Source organism: Phyllobates terribilis, unplaced genomic scaffold (genome assembly GCF_046119375.1).
Source record: "Phyllobates terribilis strain yellow unplaced genomic scaffold, ASM4611937v1 Scaffold_5__5_contigs__length_657084704, whole genome shotgun sequence".
Lineage (NCBI taxonomy): Eukaryota > Metazoa > Chordata > Amphibia > Anura > Dendrobatidae > Phyllobates > Phyllobates terribilis.
In genome coordinates, this window is record NW_027362765.1 from 591,521,289 (window position 1) to 591,548,817 (window position 27,529).

Genomic DNA, 27,529 nt, shown 5'->3' on the forward strand with positions numbered 1-27,529 from the left:
AAAGTGGCCAGCAATGAGTCCGTATCTAAATCTCATTGAACACCGGAGGAGAGATCTTAAAATTGCTGTTGTGAGAAGGCATCCTTCAAATATGAGAGACCTTGAGCAGTTTGCAAAAGAGTGATCTAAAATTCCAGCTGAGAGGTGTAAGAAGCTTGATGATGGTTATAGGAAGAGATTGATTGCAGTTATTTATTCCAAAGGGTGTGCAACCAAATATTAAGTTGAGAGTGCCAACAATTTTGTTCGGGCCATTTTGGGGATTTTGTGTGAAATGAGTCCAATTTGCCTTTTCTTCTTTTTTTTGTGTTGTTCCAATACACACAAAGGAAATATACATGTGTGTAACAAACCATGTGTAATTGCAATAATTTTCAGGGAGAATACTTCATTTTGTGGAACAATTTCAAAGGTGCCAACACCTTCGACCACTACTGTATATGCAACGTTCTTCACAAGTAATGTGCCATCAAGAATGAACCTCTGTCATACAGTGCAGAAGAAAATGTTTAGAATTGTTACTGCTTCACTTTGTATGTATGTTCTAAACCCAGAAAACATGACTTTATTTTTACAAACCCGTCTAAAGGGGTCTGATGACACACTAAATGTGCCAGAAAATATCCTGAAGGTATCAGTAACAGTCTCACAACCACATGCACATACCCAAGGATCCCCATGTAAGGTGTTTAGGGAGTCGGAATAAGAATTTGGCCAAACTACCCCCTTACAATTTTACTGTATATTGTAAACACATCACTAAGGGTGCTGATCAGGGAAAGTTTTCTGGAAGCAGTGTAGAGGAGAGAGTGTTTGTCGAGCTGCAAGTGAACCTGTGAAGACTGTGGCGGTGCTGTGGGAGCCTGATCTTCAACAGTGAGTCCTCATGGAAGGCTGTTGAGATGAGTTGCTCCTTACTCCATCCTCATGGAAGGCTGATGAGTTTCTTCTTACTTCATCTGCACATTGTGAGAAAACAATGTTGAACTAAAGAGAAGAGTAACTGTAAAAGAGAAGAATCATCATCCATATTACCTAGGTTATGCCATCTCATATCTACAGAACTGTTGTTTAAAAACATTGCATCTTATGGAAACCATTAAACTTGCTGTGCTTCTTCTTGCAATTGAATCCCAAATAAAAGCATGTTCTTGAAAAGTTAGCTTGCAAAACCATTGTATCCTTTGCCTTACAGCTTTTTGAGCAGGCTCCCTTAGCACCGCCACATTCTCAACACACCCGCTAAACTGTATTCTTCTCTCCAGCAGAAAAAAAGTGTGCAGCATTATTCACACTCCTCAATCTTGAAATTGCAACACCAAGAAGGAAAAGTCATAGAGTTATGGAAATCACAGGATGGATAGACATGTTACTGATATGCAAATGATCAGAAAAGGAAACACAATTTTCGAAACATTTTGTTTTATTCAGTATTGAGTATGAATGTCTTTGCCCCTATCAATTAGGTCATTAATGATTGTCTGATGAATGTTCTGCCATGCTGAATGCACTTGGGCACACAACTCATCAAGAAATGCTGCTGGCAACTCCCTTTGCAATTTGCAAATAATGATGTTCAATATGTGCTCGATGGGAGACAAGTCCAGAGATGCTGCAGGCTGTGATAGTACATATATGTCACACAGACTGCTCACAGTAGCATGAGCAACATGCAGCCTGGTGGTGTTGTGTTGAAAAACGACTTCCAGGCCACTTTAGAGAAATGGATGTACTACTAATTCCAAACCCAAATCAATGTAATGCCAAGATGTCAGTGTACCTGGAGTGAAGACTAGAGGGGTCCGGCTACTGTATATTATGTTACACCATAACCCCATAACCCTGGAAGTAGGACTGGTGTGATCTCTTGTGAAGACAACTTCATGGATTGCCCATGTGGTTTCCAGACCAATCAATGGCTATCTTTGCGTCTAAGGGAGACTCTTCGCTTAAGAGAATATACTGTACCTCCATTCCAGCCTCCATTGCTCTACAACATCATAGGTCTTGAGAGAGGTGGCCTGTAGTTTGACGTCCAACTCGTAGTCAAATGTCATGTCATGTAAATGCTTTTGATTGTGTAGAAAATGTTTGATACCTTAGACTTGGTATGTGATGTGTAATTTCACTTGCAGAACAGAATGGATCAATCGTGGAAGTAGAGGTACAGACATTTTTCCAAAGAGTCCCGGGAGTCGTTTTTCAATAATGCAACTTCAGGCTGCATGTTTCTGATCCTACTGTGAGCATTCTGCATTGCCTAAACATGCTACAATGGCCTGCAGTGTTTCTGGACTTGTCTTCCATCAAGCAACATTTGGGACGTCAATGAGTAGCAATTACAAACCAAACTACCAGCAGCAGAGCTTGGTGATTTGTGTGCCCAAAGAATTCAGCGTGGCAGAACGTTCCCCAGACAACCATTAATAACCTCATATACTAAATAAATTCAGATATTTTGAAAATTTTGTCTCCATTTTTTCATCATTTGCATATCAGCAATCAGCAACATGTCTAGTCATCGTGTGATTTCCATAATTTCACAATTTTTCCTTCTTGGTGTTACAACCTCAATGTTGAGGAGTTTATATCCATACATGTGTGGTGATTATGTCATCCAACGACACACGATGGCGACATTACATTATTCCAAACCAAAGGGGGGATTGTTCCTCTGTGAAGCAGAGAAACAAAAAGATGGCCACACAAGTTCAAAATTGTAAAGAAGTAAGAAAATTCCTTTATTAACACATGTAGTAAACACAAATTACAAAGACAGAGTAGACACAGAGTGCTGGATCCACATGAATAAAACAATGTTAAAAACTGTGACACAGCACCCGAAAGGTCAGCCTATATAGCAAGTGGACGGTAGCAGAGCCTGTCTGGTGGCCTTACCCAGGTACATAGCTATTTTAGCTTATTTATGACCAATTGTTTGTATTACTTCCATCTGTATAAGGGTTTTAACCCTTTTGTTTCTGGGTATTTTGATTGTGATGGGATATTATTGTTTTGGGGGTACAATTTGGAAAAGGTATTCTTGATGAGTGGTATATATTTATTAATACATGTGACCCTGTTGCTGTCCCCTTTATATTTCCACTTGCTATATAGGCTGACCTTTCGGGCGCTGTGTCACAGTTTTTAACATTGTTTTATTCATGTGGATCCAGCACTCTGTGTCCACTCTGTCGTCCGCATTTATCTTTGTAATTTGTGTTTACTACATGTGTTAATAAAGGAATTTTCTTACTTCTTTACAATTTTGAACTTGTGTGGCCATCTTTTTGTTTCTCTGCTTCACAGAGGAACAATCCCCCCTTTCCTTTACTGTTACAAGATGATGGCCCGTTCTCTTTATTAGTCCTATATGCAATAACATGGGTCCATTGGGATTAGATTTATCTTCACTGTGTTGTTTGTGACTCGCCCCCTGGGCCGTGGGGCACTCAGATCCGGGCAATAGGGGGAAACGATGGGAGTAGTAGTGGCAACCCGGTTCCGTGGCTCAGGGTGGTCAGGCCAGTGGTAGTCCGTTATATTGATTATGTCCGACTACGCCACCCGTGGATTGCGGTTATTAGGAACCGCCGCTGCATGCAGACCGCTGGGGCTGATGAAGTGTGCAGCTAGGGTAGTGTGACTCCCCACGGGAAGAGTGCGGCCCCAGGGCAGTATAGTGGATGGTGGGAGTGATGGTAGTGAGAGTCCCAGTGATGATAGTGCTGGAGGAGCAAGGAGCACACAGACAACAGGTTGTAGTCCAGGGTCTTTACTGAAACAGGTAAACTGACCCATAAACAGTCCCAGCTAGGAGGGGACCTGGATGTCTGAGAGCAACGGGGAAATTGGCCCTGGTCAGGGTGAGGGTGTAGGCCTACCGTGCTTTCTGCGCTCCTTCCGGCTATCCCCTCCTTATAGAGTAACAGCCCACGTTTCCGAGCTTTCCGTGCTGTCTCGCCTGTATGGCCTGCGACGTGGGTTCCTTTCTGCTCCCAGCCTTGTATGGCTTTACTGGTCCCTTCGGTTGTGGCAGAGCCTCCAGACTTCTTAGGCCAAGGAATGTACAGTCCCTTGCGGACTGGTTATCTGCTGGAGGATGTAGAATCCTTCCAGCCTCAGACACCAAAGTCTGGTAAAGTCAGTCTTTATCTGCCAAGACAGGCTCTCTTCGCCTCTTGTCTCTGGCTGGTGGCTCTCTCCTACTGCCACACTTCCTCTTAGGTGCAATCAACTTTCTGTCCCTGCTCCACTCTGGGACACGTCTCAAAGCTGAGACAGGCAATCCAGTTCTCCCTAACCCTGTCCCCAGTACCAGCTTTTATAGGGGCAGCCTGCTCCCCCTACTGGCCTGAGACAGGAGGCATTGCATGCTAATGTTCCCCTGGCCAGAGAACCTCCCCCTTGCTCTCAGACACAGCTTTAATTACACTTGTGGCATCCAGGCCTGGGTGACACATTCCCCCCTAGTGAAATTTAGTACTCCGGGACTAAACAATAAACAAAGACAATATGCACAACAATAACACATTAATAGACAGACGACGCACAAATTGAGTTCTTAAGGTCACAGTGTGGTCTGTGACCGGGTGTCCATATCACCAAAACAACGGGTGCCTTAACCAGGTGGGGGTCTGTCCTACCCCAAGTCCTTCACAGTCTTAGTTCATTCCTGGGTTAGGCTCAGAATGCAGTCCACACAAGGTCCCGGTTATAAAAAGTCCATAACCTGTGAGTCCTTACGGTAACTGCAAGAAACTGAAACACACTATCAATAAACATGCAGGTAACTTTGGCAAACATTTCAACATTTGGCAACAAGGTTATTTACAATTTAGTACACTCTATATTCTCCAGCGAGCGGGTATCTGTCCCTTTGTGCTCCTGGTTGACCTACGTAGCCCACTGTCTGGTGGTGGACCAACTTGGCTTTCCCCACTAGCATTAGGGGTACAGCTACCAGCTGGGTGTACAGGTAGGGCAGGCAGCTGTCTGCGGGTTCTTTGGTTTACCGCAGGCATGGCAGGCTCACTGTCAGCAGAGGGTTGACTCTCCTGGGCTGCTGGAACAGGCTCTTCTGCCTCTGGAACCGCTTGCTCCTCTTCACCTTCCGGCTCTGGTGTTGGTTGTTGCTGTGCCGGTTGCAGGAAATGCAGGACAGGTACCACTATGGCATCATTTATGCGAGTCCAGGACTGAGGGAACTCTCCGAGAACGGTGTTGATCATTTCTTCCTTGTCCTCTGCGGGTTCAAGGTCACTCTGATCCTCTTCTGCACTACGGAGTTGCTCGGGGCACCTTTTGAGGTGGTCTCTGGAGACGACACTAGTGGTTTCTCCTCCGTCCTTGGTGATTACGCACACCTTTGGGTTGTCATGGTCAGACTGCAGTACGGTGTAGGGTTCCCTTTCCTACTGGTCGTCCAACTTATGTAGCCTTCTTTTTCACTTTAGAACTTGCTCACCAGGTTCTAGGGGACCAGCAGGGCGTGTTGATTGAAGAGTCTTTCTTGCTTCTCTCTCACCTGGGCCAGGCTCTTCTCCACACTCTCCTGTACCTTCTTGTACTGCAGTTGCCTTTCCGTATCCCAGTCCGCATCCGGGGAGGTGTCCTCAGGTATTAGGACTCCCATCTTCAGGTCTACGGGCAGCTTACCTGGTCTAGCTCGCATCAGGTAAGCCGGGGTGCAGTTTGTAGCGTTCACCGGGATGTTGTTGTACATGTCTACCAGGTCCGGCAATTTTTCTGGCCACAGGCTGCGTTCCTCCAGGGGCAACGTCTTCAGGAGATCAATGACTATATTGTTCATCTTCTCACACATCCCGTTGGTTTGGGGGTGATAAGGCGTTGTCCGAATCTTCTTACAGCCATAGAGGTTGCAGAACTCCTGGAAGATTTCAGCTTCAAACGCTGGACCCTGGTCTGTCAGGACCTGTTCCGGATACCCGTGTGGACGGCAGAAATATTGCTGGAAGGCTCTGGCCGCTGTTTGGGCTGTCAAGTCCTTTACCGGGACCACCACTAGAAAACGGGAATAGTGGTCCACGATTGTCAGGGCATAGATGTATCCAGACCGGCTTGGAGCCAATTTGACGTGGTCCAGAGCTACCAGCTCAAGAGGCTGCGTGGTGACGATGGGCCTCAAGGGTGTCTTCTGGCTGGTGCGGTCCTTCCTCCTCAGGTGACAAGGGCCACAGTCTCTGCACCACTTTTCTACTGCTCCTCTCATGCCGACCCAAAAGAACCTTCCTCTTAGTAGGAACTCCAGTTTCTTCCAACCGAAGTGTCCCGCTCTGTCATGGTAAGCTCCCAGGACCATAGCTGCATCTCGCCTTGGGACCACGACTTGCCAGGTCAGCTCGTGCGTCCGGTGGTTGACAATCCTTCTGCACAACTTGCCTTCGTAGAGGAACAGCTTGCTCTTCTCCTTCCATAGCTGCTTTGCTTCCTCTGGGGTATCTGGATCTAGGCGGGCGTCTTCCCGGGTCAGCAGATCTTTCACCAGGCGGACAGCAGGGTCACTATCTTGGGTTTCGGCCCAGCTGTGGTGAGGTAGGGGATTCATCATCACAGTTGTTAGATCCTCCTCCTTCACGCGGTGAGAGTGTTGAGCGGCTCCATACCGGTGAAACGCGGGGAGTTCTACCTCTTCCAGCTCTTCTGGGTCTTCGTCACCTTCAGGTAAGTGAGGCATCCTTGATAGGGCGTCCGCGTTGGCGTTGGTTTTGCCTGCCCGGTACTTGATCACGAAGTCATAGTTGGAGAGACGGGCCATCCACCGCTGTTCCAGGGCACCCAGTCTTGCATTGTCCAGGTGTGTCAACGGGTTGTTGTCCGTGTACACGGTGAACTTTGCGGAGGCCAGGTAATGCTTGAAGCGTTCTGTCACGGCCCACACCACCGACAAGAATTCTAGCTTGAAGGAGCTGTAATTCTCCGGGTTCCTTTCGGTGGGCCTCAGCTTCCGGCTGGCGTATGCGATCACCCGCTCTCTGCCCTGTTGGTTTTGGGACAGTACGGCTCCCAGTCCCACATTACTGGCATCTGTGTGGAGAATGAAAGGCTGGCCATAATCAGGGTAGGCCAGGATCTCATCCCCAGTGAGGGCCAACTTTAGCTGGCGGAAGGACTCCTCTTCCGGTTTATCCCACTTGAAGGGTGGCTTTTGACTTCGGGACTTAGACTGTCCGATCAGGAGGTCCTGCATAGGAGCTGCCATCTTAGTGAACCCGGGGATGAACCTTCGGTAGTAGCCTACCAACCCGAGAAACTGTCTCACCTCTTTGATGTTCGAGGGGCTTGGCCAGCTCTTGATTGCCGTGACCTTGTCAGGGTCGGGGGCCACTCCTTCCGCACTTACCACGTGCCCTAGGTACTGGACCTTTGGTTTCAGCAGGTGGCACTTTGATGGTTTCACCTTCAGGCCATAGCCTGCCAGGGCTTCGAACACCTCAGCCAGGTGCTTGAGATGGTCCTCGTAGGTCTTCGAATAGACGATCACGTCGTCCAGGTAAAGGAGGACCGTCTCGAAGTTTCGGTGCCCTAGACAGCATTCCATCAGCCGCTGGAAGGTCCCTGGTGCGTTGCAGAGCCCGAAAGGCATACAGTTGAACTCACTCAGTCCCATCGGGGTGGTGAAGGCGGTCTTCTCCTTGTCAGCCTCTGCCACAGGAACCTGCCAGTACCCGCTAGTAAGGTCCAAAGTAGAAAAGAAGTTAGCAGATTTTAGTGCGGCTAAAGACTCTTCTATTCTAGGCAGAGGATATGCGTCTTTGTGGGTGATACGGTTGATTTGTCTATAGTCCACGCACATTCTCATGGTGCCGTCTTTCTTTTTGACCAGAACCAAGGGGGCTGCCCAGGGGCTACAGCTGTCTCTAATGACCCCAGCTTCTTTCATCTCCCTTAGCATACCCTTGGCGTTCTGATAATGTGCAGGGGGTACAGGTCTGTGCATCTCTTTTATTGGTGGGTGGCTCCCTGTGGGGATGTGGTGTTCTATCCCTTTTACTCTGCCGAAGTCTAGCGGGTGCTTACTAAAGACTCTCTCGTACTCCCGTACCACCCGGTAGACTCCTTGTTTTTGGTGCAGGGGAGTGGAGTCAGCACCCACGTGGAGTTTCTGGCACCAGTCCTCCTTTTGTTTCTGGGAGCCATTACCCTCCGCCTGTGGAGATGGAGGCAAGGGTTCCACGGCCCTGATAGCTTGGTGTTCGACGACAAACAGTTTGGCGAGTGTAGCGTACCTGGGTAAGTGTACTTCCCTCTCCCCAATGTTGAGGATGCGGACGGGCACCCTCCCATGACGGACATCAACCACCCCCCGGGCTGTCAAAATGGTGGGCCTGCTGTCTGAGTACACGGGTTCTACCATGGCTTGGTAGTCTCTACCTCTCAACCCGATTGCAGTCCGACACCAGATCATCATTTCACTTTTGGGAGGCATGGAAATGGGGAATGGATCACTGAGTCTTACGCTACCGATCTCACCACCAGACAGTTCTACCTGCTGCCGTCTCATCAGGGCTTTTATCTCCTTGTTGAGGACTCTCTGTTGGCTGGAACTAGCATTCACCGCCACCTGTTGTAGAATTACAATTACTTCTGAAAGACAATTTTCAATTATGTTAGTACCCACAGTTATTTTAGGGTGACTTTCATGACGGTCAATGTCCACAATAATCACTCCCTGTGCCGGCAGTTCAACTTTACCAATTTTAATGGTCATCTCCTTGAACCCCATCTGCGGCACTGGTAAGCCATTACTGGCGATGATGCTCAAGTTACTGTCTGGATACCGTGTGATATCAGCATCAGTCCAATACTGCTTAAAAAGTACATAAGGGATTGTGGTTACTTGCGACCCAGTATCCAGCAAGGCGCTCATGGGGATACCGTCCAGCACCACGGGTAAAACCGGGCGCCCCCCAACGTACTTATTACGCCAATTGTAAGGGCCTGGTGATCTTATGCCTGGGGGTCGGCCCTCTGCCCCAGGTTGGACTCGTTTAAATTACAGTACCTGGAAATGTGTCCAGGCTGGTTGCATCGACGGCAAATGGGCTGTCCATCCTCTGCGTAGCGGTCTGTGGGCCTCCCTCGGAACGACGGGATCCTCCTCTGTCGACGCCACGGGACATCCTCCGGACTTGAAGCCAGCTTGATGGGTCTTGACGGGTCCACTTGCAACGCCTGGACGGTCCTGGTCAACGCCGCGACGCTCCTGGTCAGCTCCTGGACTTGGTGTTGCAGGCCTTTCGACGGGGCTTGGTTCAGGGCCTGTGCATCAGCCTCCACGGAGTCCATAGAGGAGGGCGCCGCCTCCTGGTGGTAGGTGATAGCAGGGCGCCGGGGGTTTATAGCGCCACTGGGTGCAGATTCACGGAGCACCCTTATGGCCCTGTCCTTAAATTGGGCAAAGGTCAGGTTGGGGTTCTGAAAGAACATGAGGCGCAGCTGGGCCCTGTGGGCGCTGGACAGCAGACCCTCTATGAATTGCTCTGTTAGCAGCTTATCGGTTTCCTGCACACTGCCAGGGTCAGTTTGTTGAATAGCCCTCAAGGCTTCCTGCAGATTTAGGGCATAGTCTCTGATGCTGTCCTGTGCCCGCTGCTTACACCCATAGAACCTCATTTTAATCTCAGCGGAGGTACGTGTATCAAAGGTACCCCGCAGCCGGGCCAGAATACCCTTCACAGTCCCTTTCTCCTCAATGGGCCATGATTTTACCTCCCTTTGGGCTGCGCCAGTTAACTGCCCTGTCAATATGCTGACCTTCTGTTCCTCTGTCAGGGGGTAAACTTGGAACAAACTATACAGTCTTTCCTTGAAGTCAGTTAGGGCATGGGGCTCCCCTGAGTATTTGGGCAGCCAGGCCGCTCCAGGGATGTAGGGCAGGGAAAAGGGCATCACCGCTGCTGCAGCTGCGCTGGTGGTAGTGGGCGCCTCTGTGTCCGACATCTTCCTCCCCCCTAGTTAAGCGCGGCCTACCTTCCGACGATCCTCTTCTGTAGGCCGCGGCTCCGCTGCTGCTCTGGACGAGGACCTGGCGTCGCACTCCGATGACGTCAGCGTCGCTCTCTCTCCCTTCCAGGACCTTCGCAGCGTCGGTGCGTGGGGCGGAGCTTCGGATCTCGCGCAGTTTTGACGTCCACGCCCCTCTTCTTCCCGCGCGGCGTCCTGAAGATGGCGTCCGATGGCGGGAAGACGGCGGGAAACGGTCCAAGATGGCGTCTGATGGCGGGAATCGGCTCCGGATGGCGGGAAACGACTCCGGACGGCGGGAAACTTCGCCACAGGTAAGTTACAAAAGTCTTTTTCAGGCACGCAGTACCCGGTGGTTGCGGGCACGAAATCCTGCCGACTACGCCAAAGCTGAGGCCGTGGGGCACTCAGATCTGGGCAATAGGGGGAAACGATGGGAGTAGTAGTGGCAACCCGGTTCCGTGGCTCAGGGTGGTCAGGCCAGTGGTAGTCCGTTATATTGATTATGTCCGACTACGCCACCCGTGGATTGCGGTTATTAGGAACCGCCGCTGCATGCAGACCGCTGGGGTTGATGAAGTGTGCAGCTAGGGTAGTGTGACTCCCCACGGGAAGAGTGCGGCCCCAGGGCAGTATAGTGGATGGTGGGAGTGATGGTAGTGAGAGTCCCAGTGATGATAGTGCTGGAGGAGCAAGGAGCACACAGACAACAGGTTGTAGTCCAGGGTCTTTACTGAAACAGGTAAACTGACCCATAAACAGTCCCAGCTAGGAGGGGACCTGGATGTCTGAGAGCAACGGGGAAATTGGCCCTGGTCAGGGTGAGGGTGTAGGCCTACCGTGCTTTCTGCGCTCCTTCCGGCTATCCCCTCCTTATAGAGTAACAGCCCACGTTTCCGAGCTCTCCGTGTACTCTCGCCTGTATGACCTGCGACGTGGGTTCCTTTCTGCTCCCAGCCTTGTATGGCTTTACTGGTCCCTTCGGTTGTGGCAGGGCCTCCAGACTTCTTAGGCCAAGGAATGTGCAGTCCCTTGCGGACTGGTTCTCTGCTGGGGGATGTGGAATCCTTCCAGCCTCAGACACCAAAGTCTGGTAAAGTCAGTCTTTATCTGCCAAGACAGGCTCTCTTCGCCTCTTGTCTCTGGCTGGTGGCTCTCTCCTACTGCCACACTTCCTCTTAGGTGCAATCAACTTTCTGTCCCTGCTCCACTCTGGGACAAGTCTCAAAGCTGAGACAGGCAATCCAGTTCTCCCTAACCCTGTCCCCAGTACCAGCTTTTATAGGGGCAGCCTGCTCCCCCTACTGGCCTGAGACAGGAGGCATTGCATGCTAATGTTCCCCTGGCCAGAGAACCTCCCCCTTGCTCTCAGACACAGCTTTAATTACACTTGTGGCATCCAGGCCTGGGTGACCCATTTGCATCTGTGTTTCTGTCTCTCACTATATTATTCCAAACCAACCAATATAGCAAAATGGCGGCAAATTGTGACAAGCATCACTCATATTAACACGTTTACAACACACAGTGAAATCAGCAAAAACTAGTTTTTTTAAAAAATGCAAGACTACACAATTCACCAACAGTTAAAACCAGGGGGAATCATTCAAACATTACATAAGAACGACAAAATAATATAATCATGCTCTGTTTTATATTTTCTCCACAGTGCAGACATCAGCTAAGATGCTTACAGACTACGATGTGTTACCAAAGCTGGGCAAAATACTTAAAACCAGTCCAAATTGTGCAGAGAAGGTTGCACATGTTCTTTCTGAGCTAGCAAAGAATGGTAATGATGGCCGTCGATTGAACAATTACTTTGACTATTTAACTGCAGTGTGAGTCTTATCGTAGCTCCATCCCTCCTATAGAAAATTCACAGTATATTGTAAACTCCCAAAATTAGATTAACATAGATAAAACGTCTTTTACATAAAAGGGGTGGTCCGAAATACAAAGAATTTTCATCCATAATCCTTAAATATTTAATGACCTGGTCTAAACTATTTTCTAATATAATTGAATTAAAAATGCCATATCCTTCCCTAACTACACTTTTTAACTGCTTTTCTCTCTTTTTTCTCTACTTCATTATTTATGATGCTTCATTTGAGACTCCCAGTACATGCTCAAATACTCAAACAAAGCGTCATCAGGGACACTTCTTTCGTGGGCTGGTCCAGTCCCATGTGTGCTGTGCGATGTGCACAATAACAGCACACTCTCTGTTGCCGATTCAAATCAGCAGTAACAAACCGGCAGGTTATCGCGCTGTCAAAATACCTGGCGTGCAGAGACCAGTGCCGCATCTGCAAGTGAACGTCATTGTCTCTACACACGGGTATTCCGACAACGTACTCTTTTGCTGGCTCGTTACTGCTGATCTGAGGTGGCAACAGAGAGCACTGTCATTGTGCACATTGAAAAGTGCACATGGGACAAGCACAGCGACTGAAACAAACGTCCCTGATAATGCTTAATTTCAGGGAAGGATCAGGGGCTGCAGCAGCAACCGCAGCCACTGCCCCCTAATGATGCTTTGTTTGAGTATACCAGCATGCATCAAAAAGGAAGTGAAAAGAAAACAGAGAAAGGCTGTAGTTACGGAAGAATAAGGAATTTTCAATGCAAGCGTATTAGAAAATAATTTAGATTATGGCATCAAATAGATAAGGATTTAAGGGGTTGTCAGGGCCAAATCAAAATTTCTGCAGTCACTCTGTGTGATTTCAGTAACAAAGAAAATGACGGCACTTCCACTACAAAAACTAGGTGTGAACAGGTGCTTACTAAGAGCAGCTACCTCCATATATAATGAACAAATAAAGTAGCACACTGTAACACTGAGTATATAGATATGAAATATGAAATATGAATAGCTTAACTGCTGTAGAAAATAGAAATAAATGAAAAAATTTTTTTGAAAAATTTTTTTGCGCATGTAAATATGAAGTATGGAAAATGAATAGCATTACTGCTGTAAATAAATGAGAAATCTTAGCGCATAAATTGGCCAATTCATGTGTACCTGACAGCCGCGGTAAGGCGTTTCTCGATGTCAGGACCTATAATGTGAATACCTCTCTAAGAGACCTCCGTCTGCTTATGTATGGGAAAGACAGATCCTGATGCATTTAAAACCACCTGCGGCATGGGGGTGGGGGTGGAGTGCTCAGTCAACGCTAAATCTAGTAACAAAGAAAATGACGGCACTTCCACTACAAAAACTAGGTGTGAACAGGTGCTTACTAAGAGCAGCTACCTCCATATATAATGAACAAATAAAGTAGCACACTGTAACACTGAGTATATAGATATGAAATATGAAATATGAATAGCTTAACTGCTGTAGAAAATAGAAATAAATGAAAAAATTTTTTTGAAAAATTTTTTTGCGCATGTAAATATGAAGTATGGAAAATGAATAGCATTACTGCTGTAAATAAATGAGAAATCTTAGCGCATAAATTGGCCAATTCATGTGTACCTGACAGCCGCGGTAAGGCGTTTCTCGATGTCAGGACCTATAATGTGAATACCTCTCTAAGAGACCTCCGTCTGCTTATGTATGGGAAAGACAGATCCTGATGCATTTAAAACCACCTGCGGCATGGGGGTGGGGGTGGAGTGCTCAGTCAACGCTAAATCTAGTAACAAAGAAAATGACGGCACTTCCACTACAAAAACTAGGTGTGAACAGGTGCTTACTAAGAGCAGCTACCTCCATATATAATGAACAAATAAAGTAGCACACTGTAACACTGAGTATATAGATATGAAATATGAAATATGAATAGCTTAACTGCTGTAGAAAATAGAAATAAATGAAAAAATTTTTTTGAAAAATTTTTTTGCGCATGTAAATATGAAGTATGGAAAATGAATAGCATTACTGCTGTAAATAAATGAGAAATCTTAGCGCATAAATTGGCCAATTCATGTGTACCTGACAGCCGCGGTAAGGCGTTTCTCGATGTCAGGACCTATAATGTGAATACCTCTCTAAGAGACCTCCGTCTGCTTATGTATGGGAAAGACAGATCCTGATGCATTTAAAACCACCTGCGGCATGGGGGTGGGGGTGGAGTGCTCAGTCAACGCTAAATCTAGTAACAAAGAAAATGACGGCACTTCCACTACAAAAACTAGGTGTGAACAGGTGCTTACTAAGAGCAGCTACCTCCATATATAATGAACAAATAAAGTAGCACACTGTAACACTGAGTATATAGATATGAAATATGAAATATGAATAGCTTAACTGCTGTAGAAAATAGAAATAAATGAAAAAATTTTTTTGAAAAATTTTTTTGCGCATGTAAATATGAAGTATGGAAAATGAATAGCATTACTGCTGTAAATAAATGAGAAATCTTAGCGCATAAATTGGCCAATTCATGTGTACCTGACAGCCGCGGTAAGGCGTTTCTCGATGTCAGGACCTATAATGTGAATACCTCTCTAAGAGACCTCCGTCTGCTTATGTATGGGAAGGACAGATCCTGATGCATTTAAAACCACCTGCGGCATGGGGGTGGGGGTGGAGTGCTCAGTCAACGCTAAATCTAGTAACAAAGAAAATGACGGCACTTCCACTACAAAAACTAGGTGTGAACAGGTGCTTACTAAGAGCAGCTACTGCTTTCTCATTTATTTACAGCAGTAATGCTATTCATTTTCCATACTTCATATTTACATGCGCAAAAAAATTTTTCAAAAAAATTTTTTCATTTATTTCTATTTTCTACAGCAGTTAAGCTATTCATATTTCATATTTCATATCTATATACTCAGTGTTACAGTGTGCTACTTTATTTGTTCATTATATATGGAGGTAGCTGCTCTTAGTAAGCACCTGTTCACACCTAGTTTTTGTAGTGGAAGTGCCGTCATTTTCTTTGTTACTAGATTTAGCGTTGACTGAGCACTCCACCCCCACCCCCATGCCGCAGGTGGTTTTAAATGCATCAGGATCTGTCTTTCCCATACATAAGCAGACGGAGGTCTCTTAGAGAGGTATTCACATTATAGGTCCTGACATCGAGAAACGCCTTACCGCGGCTGTCAGGTACACATGAATTGGCCAATTTATGCGCTAAGATTTCTCATTTATTTACAGCAGTAATGCTATTCATTTTCCATACTTCATATTTACATGCGCAAAAAAATTTTTCAAAAAAATTTTTTCATTTATTTCTATTTTCTACAGCAGTTAAGCTATTCATATTTCATATTTCATATCTATATACTCAGTGTTACAGTGTGCTACTTTATTTGTTCATTATATATGGAGGTAGCTGCTCTTAGTAAGCACCTGTTCACACCTAGTTTTTGTAGTGGAAGTGCCGTCATTTTCTTTGTTACTAGATTTAGCGTTGACTGAGCACTCCACCCCCACCCCCATGCCGCAGGTGGTTTTAAATGCATCAGGATCTGTCTTTCCCATACATAAGCAGACGGAGGTCTCTTAGAGAGGTATTCACATTATAGGTCCTGACATCGAGAAACGCCTTACCGCGGCTGTCAGGTACACATGAATTGGCCAATTTATGCGCTAAGATTTCTCATTTATTTACAGCAGTAATGCTATTCATTTTCCATACTTCATATTTACATGCGCAAAAAAATTTTTCAAAAAAATTTTTTCATTTATTTCTATTTTCTACAGCAGTTAAGCTATTCATATTTCATATTTCATATCTATATACTCAGTGTTACAGTGTGCTACTTTATTTGTTCATTATATATGGAGGTAGCTGCTCTTAGTAAGCACCTGTTCACACCTAGTTTTTGTAGTGGAAGTGCCGTCATTTTCTTTGTTACTAGATTTAGCGTTGACTGAGCACTCCACCCCCACCCCCATGCCGCAGGTGGTTTTAAATGCATCAGGATCTGTCTTTCCCATACATAAGCAGACGGAGGTCTCTTAGAGAGGTATTCACATTATAGGTCCTGACATCGAGAAACGCCTTACCGCGGCTGTCAGGTACACATGAATTGGCCAATTTATGCGCTAAGATTTCTCATTTATTTACAGCAGTAATGCTATTCATTTTCCATACTTCATATTTACATGCGCAAAAAAATTTTTCAAAAAAATTTTTTCATTTATTTCTATTTTCTACAGCAGTTAAGCTATTCATATTTCATATTTCATATCTATATACTCAGTGTTACAGTGTGCTACTTTATTTGTTCATTATATATGGAGGTAGCTGCTCTTAGTAAGCACCTGTTCACACCTAGTTTTTGTAGTGGAAGTGCCGTCATTTTCTTTGTTACTAGATTTAGCGTTGACTGAGCACTCCACCCCCACCCCCATGCCGCAGGTGGTTTTAAATGCATCAGGATCTGTCTTTCCCATACATAAGCAGACGGAGGTCTCTTAGAGAGGTATTCACATTATAGGTCCTGACATCGAGAAACGCCTTACCGCGGCTGTCAGGTACACATGAATTGGCCAATTTATGCGCTAAGATTTCTCATTTATTTACAGCAGTAATGCTATTCATTTTCCATACTTCATATTTACATGCGCAAAAAAAATTTTTCAAAAAAATTTTTTCATTTATTTCTATTTTCTACAGCAGTTAAGCTATTCATATTTCATATTTCATATCTATATACTCAGTGTTACAGTGTGCTACTTTATTTGTTCATTCTGTGTGATTTCAGACTTATGAATCCCCAGTTTCTGACCTGGGACCGGAGGGTATGTATACATTATACATACTCTCGGCCAGTGGGCGCGGCCGCGCTTCCATACACTTGGCCATGCCCACCGCACAGCCGCATGTCTAGACAGAGCGTGGCCCTGCTCAATACAAGTGTATGGAGAGAGGCCACACCCACTAGACAGTCCCTGGCCGGGAATATGTATAACCCATACATACCCTCCTGTCCCCATTCAGAAACCAGTGAATACATGCAGCACACAGTGCGTGCGCTGGTGGGATTCATAAGTTTGCAGTCACAAACAGTGACTCCAGACTTATTGATTTGTACTGGAGAACTCCTTTAAGGATGAAAATTCATTTGGATTTCGAATCACCCATTCAAGGGACTTTCATGACAGAACTCGGGTATTATCTAAGCCACATTTGCCCTTCTGTGACAAAGTCAGGTTGAGCCATTTGCATTAGAAATGTTAGAAAAAAAGGAAGTATGAAGGCTTCAAGCAATGGTCCCCAGGAAACTTTCTGAAAACTACATTAAGGATGGGTTCCATGTGTTAAGGGGACGGTTGCAAACAACTTTATTAAATAATGGAAAGCAACCGAACCCGGGGTCCACGATGCAGCCTGGTAGACTGCGGCCGAATACCTTCAGTGTGAGAAGGTAAAACAACCATCTTAAATAACAATCCCCTCCGTGTTACTGCACACCGGAACGGGAATAGGGATTCGCACTATCTCCGTTAACTGCACGAGAGATGTGCGATAAATAATGTATCTGTAGTCCTGTTACAGCACAGAGACTACACAGCAGGTGGTAGGATGCGTGGGTGCTACTCGCCGGCGTATAAGTGCTCCCAGCCGGCGAGCTACCGGACTGAGGAGTATCTCTCCACGTGGCTTACAGGCGGTGCCGGGAATACGGCGTCTGCAGACTGCTCGGGGTCTATGGCGACCCCTTTGTCGGAGCCAGACTGTCACACGAAGCTACCTGCCTTCCTCCATCTAAGGCTGCCCATCCCCCGCTAAACCTGCCTGAATCAAGCTAAAGCACACGTGGAGCTCAAACGACCAAGCGTCCACACAACACCATCACTGCTCAATGATCAGAGCCACCGCCATGTTTGTGGGCGGGCTTTTTAATGATTAAGCCCTGCCCACCGTCGCACTATTGGTGACGTCACCCGAGACCAATCAGGCGGTGCCAGGTCACCGGGTCAGCTGACTCCCAAACTACCAATCACGGTCCGCCATGTCACGGGCATGCTCAGTGCAGAGAATCCTGGACTTAGGCTGCAGCAGCCCTGTTTCCCTCCGCAACCTATCCTTCATGTTGCTAGGAACAAAGACCCAAGAGACAACCTGTACATCTCATGCACCAGCTAGGTGTTGGGACCGACAACGATGATGAGCAGCATCCACCCTAACTGGACTGGAATGGGAGACCACAGGATGCACTGATTGTTCTGAACCCATTTCAAATCGAGCAAATGCCCAACGCCTAACATCATCCCCCTCCACTTTACACTCATTTTCCTCAACGAGCAGGGGAGCATGAATGTGGTCCACAGGTTCCCAGGGATGATCCTCAGATCCAGGGACCCTCCAGTGTACTGGGTAACCTTTTGTTCCACGAACCATCCTAGACCCCATAATAGCCTGCACCTCAAGATTATCACGCCTGGTGTCTGTAGCAGGTTGGAGTTCAGCGAGTTTTGTCAGGCGAACGGGTTTAAGGAGCGACACATGGAAGGTGTCGTGGTAACTGTAAACGGTACATTACAGGGTTTACTTGGGCCAAAATTTTGAAAGGACCAATAAAGCGGGGGGCAAACTTAGTAGATTCCTTGCACACTTTAGTATTGCGAGCCGTGAGCCACACTCTGTCACCCGGATAGAATACAGGAGCAGGATGACGAAGAGTGTCAGCCGACTCTCTCATTCGATTCTTGGAGGCCAATATAGCATTCTGGGTATGGTCCCAAACCTCTTGCGCCCCCAGAGCCAAATCTCTGACCCCAGGTTCCATAGAGGGAACTGGCATAGGAACCGGAACACGCGGATGTTCGCCATTATTCAGAAGAAGCGGTGTCAGATCTGTGGAGTCCGCCACGGGTAATGGGTGGAGAAGACCAACCGGACTTTGACGGGATGATTTATCTCTCACACAGGAGACACATGCAAGAACATATTCTTTAACGTCCTGGAGCCACTGGGGCCACCAATAGGACCGTTGAAGGAACTTTGTGGTACGTTTGACCCCAAAATCAGCTCCGATCTTAGGGGCATGTGCCCAGGAGAGCACCTCATTTTGTAGATTAGGGGGAACGAACGTCCTCCCCGAAGGAACCTGGTTTAAGGACACTGGAGCCACCCTCCGCATACTTCCCGAAGGAATGGAGAGCCTGGGCTCGTCATCGTCCTCAGCCGTATCCATGGACCGGGACAAAAGGTCTACCCGAGGGTTCTTTTTGACATAATCTGACAAGACCTGGGTCTCGGGGACAGACAGAGGATCTGTGCCGGGGGCACATCGGTAGAAGGGTCAGAGACTACCCTCCGGGTGACTGTAACCATACACTCAGACACACAATTCTCACTCCAGGAAGAAATTCTCCCCGTATTTCAGTCAATGTGTGGAGTGTGACAACGTAACCATGGAAGACCCAATAACACCTCATCTAATCCACCGGGAATAATAAGAAAGGAGATAACCTCCCGGTGACCCTGAGGAAATGACATGGTGAGGGGAATCGACTGGTGGGTGATTTGCATGTCCAGGAGTGAACCGTTGATTACCCTAATGTTCATTGGTTTTGGCAGTAACTCTATAGGGATGGCATGCTTCTGGGCAAACGTAGATGACAAAAAATTGCCATCGGCGCCAGAATCCACCCACGCCTTGGCAGTAACCGCGGTTGCTCCGAAGAACAATGTCACCTTATACAATAATTTGGAGGAAGAAGCCCCAGAATCTAACACACCTCCTCCAACGGTGGTTAGACACACTCGTTTTCCCGACTGCTTGGATCCCTTATTAACGGGGTACTCCAAGAGATGAGCAGGTCGGGAACGAGAGGGACTAGACTCAGTCCGGGATATATCCATAGCCTCAGGCTCCGGGTCGGGAGTCGCGGGTTTGGAAATGGGTCTAGAGAAGGATGGTGCCAACCGACACTGAGGTCTGGGGACCTCCTGTTCTAACTTGTGTTCTGCATGATGCAAATCTATTCGGTTAGCAGGAGAGATTAACTCCTCCAGAGAGGTTGGAATCTCTCTGGTAGATAGAGCATTTTTAATATGCCCAGCAAGACCCTTCCAGAACACCGGGATTAAAGACCGCTCAGACCAATCTAATTCAGCCGCTAAGGTTCTGAACTTGATGGCATAGTGGCTGGCGGTGACCAAACCCTGGACCAACGCAAGAAGCTTAAGATCCGTATCATGCATGACCTGAGGACCTAGGAAGACATTTTTTAGGGCTGTAAGAAAGAGACCCGCATTAGCCATTACCGGGTCATTCCACTCCCACAGAGGAGTAGCCCACTCCAGAGCCCTGTGGGAGAGTAACGAGATGACATAACCCACTTTGGCCCTTTCGGAGGGGAACCATGCCTCCATCATCTCCAACTGAATGGAGCATAAATTATTAAAACCCCTGCAGGATTTGCTGTCACCAGAAATTTTTTCCGGGAGAGCAAAACGGGGTAATGGGGCAATTGCAGCTGCCGCAGCATTCACCAGGGCCGTGTTAACCAGATTGGCCACTTGAGAAGCTGCCTGGGTAGCTACTGCAGTGATATCAGCGACTGGGGCAGCTTGTTCCAGAGTCCTAAGTCTGGCCTCAAGTTTCTGTATATAGCGCTGCAGTTGCTGGTTGTCAGCCATGTTAGGCAAGACCCTGGGCTCTGATACTGTTAAGGGGACGGTTGCAAACAACTTTATTAAATAATGGAAAGCAACCGAACCCGGGGTCCGCGATGCAGCCTGGTGGACTGCGGCCGAACACCTTCCGGGTGAGAAGGTAAAACAACCAACTTAAATAACAATCCCCTCCGTGTTACTGCACTCCGGAACGGGAATAGGGATTCGCACTATCTCCGTTAACTGCACGAGAGATGTGCGATAAATAATGTATCTGTAGTCCTGTTACAGCACAGAGACTACACAGCAGGCAGTAGGATGCGTGGGTGCTACACCCCGGCGTATAAGTGCTCCTAGCCGGCGTGCTACCGGACTGAGGAGTATCTCTCCACGTGGCTTACAGGCTGTGCCAGGAATACGGCGTCTGCAGACTGCACGGGGTGTATGGCGACCCCTTTGTCGGAGCCAGACTGTCACACAAAGCTACCTGCCTCCCTCCATCTAAGGCTGCCTATCCCCTGCTAAACCTGCCTGAATCAAGCTAAAGCACACGTGGAGCTCAAACGACCAAGCGTCCACACAACACCATCACTGCTCAATGATCAGAGCCACCGCCATGTTTGTGGGCAGGCTTTTTAAAGATTAAGCCCTGCCCACCGTCACACTATTGGTGACGTCACCCGCGACCAATCAGGCGGTGCCAGGTCACCGGGTCAGCTGACTCCCAAACCACTAATCACGGTCCGCCATGTCACGGGCATGCTCAGTGCAGAGGATCCTGGACTTAGGCTGCAGCAGCCCTGTTTCCCTCCGCAACCTATCCTTCATGTTGCTAGGAACAAAGACCCAAGAGACAACCTGTACATCTCGTGCACCAGCTAGGTGTTGGGACCGACGACAATGCTCAGCAGCATCCGCCCTAGCTGGACTGGAATGGGAGACCACAGAATCCACTGATAGTTCTGAACCCAATTCAAATCCAGCAAACGCCTAACACCATGTGCCTTATCATTTTCAGTTTTCCGTTCCTACAACAAGGTGGTAGAACAATCACATGGCAGCCAATAATGGATCCCAGTGAATTATACTGTGACCTGTCAGGTTTTGATATAATGTTCATCATGTTACTAGAAAACATGGTACTGCCTGTGCGATGCTTTTTCTGGCAAATATGACAGAATCTGAGACGGAGGCCCAGAATGGAGTGGATGACAGAGCCTGTCATGGCTGACCAATAAGGCAATGTGTTGATTGCTAAGATATAATACTTTATTATATATATATATATATATATATATAGTACAGACCAAAAGTTTGGACACACCTTCGCATTTAAAGATTTTTCTGTATTTTCATGACTTTGAAAATTGTACATTCACAGTGAAGGCATCAAAACTATGAATTAACACATGTGGAATTATATACTTATCAAAAAAGTGTGAAACAACTTAAAATATGTCTTATATTCTAGGTTCTTCAAAGTAGCCACCTTTTGCTTTGATGACTGCTTTGCACTCTCTTGGCATTCTCTTGATGAGCTTCAAGAGGTAGTCACCGGAAATGGTTTTCACTTCACAGGTGTACCCTGTCAGGTTTAATAAGTGGGATTTCTTGCCTTATAATTGGGGTTGGGACAATCAGTTGTGTTGTGCAGAAGTCAGGTGGATACACAGCTGATAGTCCTACTGAATAGACTGTTAGAATTTGTATTATGGCAAGAAAAAGGCAGCTAAGTAAAGAAAAACGAGTGGCCATCATTACTTTAAGAAATGAAGGTTAGTCAGTCTGAAAAATTGGGAAAACTTTGAAAGTGTCCCCAAGTGCAGTTGCAAAACCCATCAAGCGCTACAAAGAAATTGGCTCACATGAAGACCGCCCCAGGAAAGGAAGACCAAGAGTCACCTCTGCTTCTGAGGATAAGTTTATCCAAGTCACCAGCCTCAGAAATTCGCAGGTTAAAAGCAGCTCAGATTAGAGACCAGGTCAATGCCACACAGAGTTCTAGCAGCAGACACATCTCTTCAACAACTGTTAAGAGGAGACTTTGTGCAGCAGGCCTTTATGGTAAAATAGCTGCTAGGAAACCACTGCTAAGGACAGGCAGCAAGCAGAAGAGACTTGATTGGGCTAAAGAATACAAGGAATGGACATTAGACCAGTGGAAATCTGTGCTTTGGTCTGATGAGTCCAAATTTGAGATCTTTAGTTCCAACCACCGTGTCTTTGTGCAACGCAGAAAAGGTGAACAGATGGACTCTACATGCCTGTTTCCCACTGTGATGTGTGATGGTGTGGGGGTGCTTTGCTGGTTACACTGTTGGGGATTTATTCAAAATTGAAGGCATACTGAACTAGCATCTTGCAGCGGCATGCTATTCCATCCGGTTTGCATTTAGTTGGACCATCATTTATTTTTCAACAGGACAATGACCCCAAACACACCTCCAGGCTGTGTAAGGGCTATTTTACCAAGAAGGAGAGTGATGGGGTGCTACGCCAGATGACCCGGCCTCCACAGTCACCACACCTGAACCCAATCGAGATGGTTTGGGATGAGCTGGACCGCAGAGTGAAGGCAAAAGGGCCAACAAGTGCTACGCATCTCTGGGAACTCCTTCAAGATTGTTGGAAGACCATTTCCGGTGACTACCACTTGAAGCTCATCAAGAGGATGCCAAGAGTGTGCAAAGCAGTCATCAAAGCAAAAGGTGGCTACTTTGAAGAACCTAGAATATAAGACATATTTTCAGTTGTTTCACACTTTTTTGTTAAGTATATAACTCCACATGTGTTAATTCATAGTTTTGATGCCTTCAGTGTGAATGTACAATTTTCAAAGTCATGAAAATACAGAAAAATCTTTAAATGAGAAGGTGTGTCCAAACTTTTTGGTCTGTACTGTATATAATATATATATATATATATATATATATATATATATATATATATATATATATATACACTGCTCAGAAAAATAAAGGGAACACAAACAACAGAATGTAACTCCAAGTAAATCAAACTCCTGTGAAATCAAACTGTCCACTTAGGAAGCAACACTGATTGACAATCAATTTCACATGCTGTTGTGCAAATGGAATAGATAATAGATGGAAATTATTGGCAATTATCAAGACACACTTGTAGCACCCCGAGGACTCGGCTGCTACAGGGGTATTGCACCTCAAACCAGAGGTGTGGTATTCCACTCCCGGGTAAGGATGGAGTGTGGGACTGAGCTCAGTTAGCTGCATGCACTACACTCACCCCATTTCCGGGGGACAGAACAACGGTACTCCCACTAGGTAGATGTGCAGGTACGACAGCGTCTGTCCCTGGCTGGAGTGGGGAGGGGGGAGGAACATCCCAGTAGTGTAGGAGCAGACAGGGGAGGGACTCTGGGCATTGGTAGGAGCCTATTGGGTGCTAGTCACCTGGGCTCGGGTGTCAGAGGGAGTATAAGAGGTGGGCACCATCTTGAGACAAGGAGTTGAGTCTGAGGAGAAGCTGAGGGAGAGTTCAGCCAGAGAGGGCCAGGCCTGAAGCACAGAGAGAGAGGAAGAGAAAAGGAACACCAAGAAAGGCCCAGAGACGCAAGAATAGAGGAAACCCTGAGATCCCACAAGGGAACAAGTTAACGGGTGAAGGGTTGGCAGAAAAGGGTACCGGATCCCAAACTGGCAGAGGCTAATCATCCTTAGCCAGGAACCGGAGGTCGTGGACAAGCTTTGGCGCGACCCCTCACCATATCCACCAGGAAGGCAGACCACGCATAGGGTCAGGGAAGCCGGGAAAGGTTTCGCCACCAAAAGACCCGAGGGAGCCGGACATAGGTGGGTCCCTGGTGAGGACGGCCTGTAGGAAGGAAGTGAGGGGAGCTCAGGACCACGCTCTGGAACTGCCTGGGAGTTGGCCGAGTCCCGCACCTGGTGGACGCAGCACGGCTCGGGTGGTCACTGCTGGCCGAAGTGACCGGAGCAACACCTGTGAGTAAAAGCCTTGAAACTGCACCACACGTCTCTGAGCTTCCTTGCTGCACCATCACTACCACTATCTTCCACATCTGCTGCCCTGAGGTCATACCCCTCCCGTTGGGGGTTCTACCAGCTACGCTGCACAACCTTACCACCGGCCTCAGCGGTCTGCCCTGCAGCGGCGGCTTCATAGCCGCATTCAACGGGTGGCGTAGTCGAACATTCTAACATCTACTGCTAAAGACTGCCTCTCAGCTTGACTCCCTGGGCACGGACCGGGTCACCGCCACGAGACTACTACCACCATCTGATCTGGCTCCGGGTAAGCCCCCGTGCGCGCGATGCCGCACGACACAGCAGGCCCAGGGGCGCGTCACACTCAATAAAGGAGTGTTTCTGCAGGTGGGGACCACAGACCACATCTCAATACCAATGCTCTCTGGCTGATGTTTTGGTCACTTTTGAAAGTTGGTTGTGCTTTCACACTTGTGGTAGAATGAGACGGACTCTACAACCCACAGAAGTTGCTCAGGTAGTGCAGCTCATCCAGGATGGCACATCAATGCGAGCTGTGGCAAGAAGATTTGCTGTGTCTGTCAGCATAATGTCCAAAGGCTGGAGGCGCTACCAGGAGACCGGCCAGTACACCTGGAGACGTGGAGGGGGCCGTAGGAGGGCAACAACCCAGCAGCAGGACCGCTACCTCCGCCTTTGTGCAAGGAGGTACAGGAGAAGCACTGCCAGAGCCCTGCAAAATGACCTCCAGCAGGCCACAAATGTGCATGTGTCTGCACAAACGGTTAGAAACCAACTCCATGAGGGTGGTATGAGGGCCCGACGTCCACAGATGGGGGTTGTGCTCACAGCCCAACACCGTGCAGGACGCTTGGCATTTGCCACAGAACACCAGGATTGGCAAAGTCGCCACTGGCGCCCTGTGCTCTTCAGATGAAAGCAGATTCACATTGAGCACATGTGACAGACGTGACAGAGTCTGGAGACGCCGTGGAGAGTGATCTGCTGCCTGCAACATCTTTCAGCATGGCCGGTTTGGCAGTGGGTCAGTAATGGTGTGGGGGCCACACACAATACTGAGCCTCATTTTGACTTGTTTTAAGGACATTAAATCAAAGTTGGATCAGCCTGTAATGTGTTTTTCCACTTTAATTTTGGGGGTGACTCCAAATCCAGGCCTCCATTGGTTAATAAATTTGATTTCCATTGATGATTTTTGTGTGATTCTGTTGTCAGCACATTCAACTTTGTACAGAACAAAGTATTCAATGAGAATATTTCATTTATTCAGATCTAGGATGTGTTATTTGAGTGTTCCCTTTATTTTTTGAGCAGTGTATATGTATCTATATATATATATATATATATATATATATATATATATATATATATATATATATATATATATATATATATATATATATATTATATATCATAGTGGTCAATAATAATAGTGTTCTTTTTCTTAGTGGTGGAGGGGCTTCTGGCCATCTCAGGTACCAGGACCCAAGTGTGACTGCTACCTCTGCCTCCCCATTTATTTCCTAGATTACTTAGTTCTAGTGTTAGCTTTAGCTCTCTTACAGCATAAGAAGTGATCTAGACCTTACATAGTTCCTAGACAGGATCATTCTTCAACTAAAAAGACAATATCACATTACTATTGCATCGCGGTGCCTGCTAATGACATGGCTGCTTACAGTGAGAGTACACGTACAGTGGGCCATGTGGCTAAAATTCTACCCACCCACATCGACCACAGGAATTTTGTGCGGCATATGACCATCAGGTTTGGCGGAGCTTTGGCGACATGCAACCAGCCACAACATTTGGTCTCACCCCTGGTGGTGCTGCCACATGTAGTCAGTGTCAGCTCTACATACTAATTGTCTTATTAGCTTGTCTTCATTAAATAGCAATTTTCTACTATTGAAAATGTATATATAGTTATGGTCAGTATTTCTGTCTATTGAGATCATTACCTAGAAGCTTCATTTTGTAGAATGTTATTGTAACTTTTTTACTTTCTTTATTAATATTACATTACAAATATTTTCTCCAAATAGAGGAAACAAGAAAGCCCTGTATCGACGCTGGCTTGGTGATGGCCTTGGTGCCTTTGCTGCAGAGTTCGGATCAGGAGTTGCTTTTGCACGCTGGCAGAGCCATTGGCCGCATATGTTACGATAACAGTAAGTGGATGAAACTCTGTTTCATAAAATGTCCAGAATGTTCATTGGCAGTGTGAGGACTAATGTATAATTTATACATAAACTATCTTGTATGCATTATGCTTTCATTTTATCTTGAAATCCCAGTTTAAGGGAATAAATGGAATAAAAATATTGAAAAAGATCAGACAGAATGGGGGGAATTGTATCAACTCTCTATACAAGAATTTGGAATAAGTGATAATAGCGCAATATTTTGCTCTTTTGTGCAAACTGCTTCACTTTTCTAAAAGTGTGTGGGGCTTAGCAGAAGGAGGCATGCACTGAAAATATACTATGATGACGGAGATTTTACTTCTGTCATGCGCCTCGTACTAAGCCCGGTGCACTTTATTCCAAGACCAGCACATGAGGTACCAGTCCTTATAAATTCCTCCAACATATCAAGGCCATTACATAGCAACAACCTAAGGCTATGTTCATACTAGGCGTTTTTTCAGCGTTTTTTTAATGCTTTTTTATGCAAATTTTCAGCTGTGTTTTACAGTACTGGTAAAGTCTAAGATTTCAGAAATCTCATGCACACACATTGGTTTTGGTTTTGGTTTTTGTGTCACCAGCATTTTGTGCTTTGCATGTTTTTTTGCACAATAGAGTATGTCACTTCTTTCATTGTTTTCTCTGTGTTTTTTCAGCGTTTTTCACCCATTGAAAGTAATGGGTGGTGAAAAAACGCTGAAAAAATGTGTAGTGTGAACATAGCTGTCAGGTTTTGCTGTGTTTCTAGTGAAGAAAAGCAAGTACAGCAGTATGTAAAACTCATTTATTTTTGTTATTTTACCAT

General features: G+C 46.6%; 1 protein-coding gene across 5 annotated transcripts in view; it reads left to right on the top strand.

The window, feature by feature from the left end:
• Nucleotides 1-27,529, top strand: part of LOC141273710 (rap1 GTPase-GDP dissociation stimulator 1-like) — a 592,027-nt gene that overhangs the window by 152,753 nt on the left and 411,745 nt on the right. For 4 of the 5 annotated variants that reach the window (XM_073685973.1, XM_073685978.1, XM_073685977.1 and 1 more), the window contains exons 3-4: nt 11,657-11,779; nt 26,581-26,706. In XM_073685973.1, coding sequence (XP_073542074.1) covers nt 11,657-11,779; nt 26,581-26,706 — 249 coding nt within the window. The remainder of the gene's footprint in view (nt 1-11,656; nt 11,780-26,580; nt 26,707-27,529) is intronic. The other variant, XM_073685976.1, reaches the window with a different exon arrangement.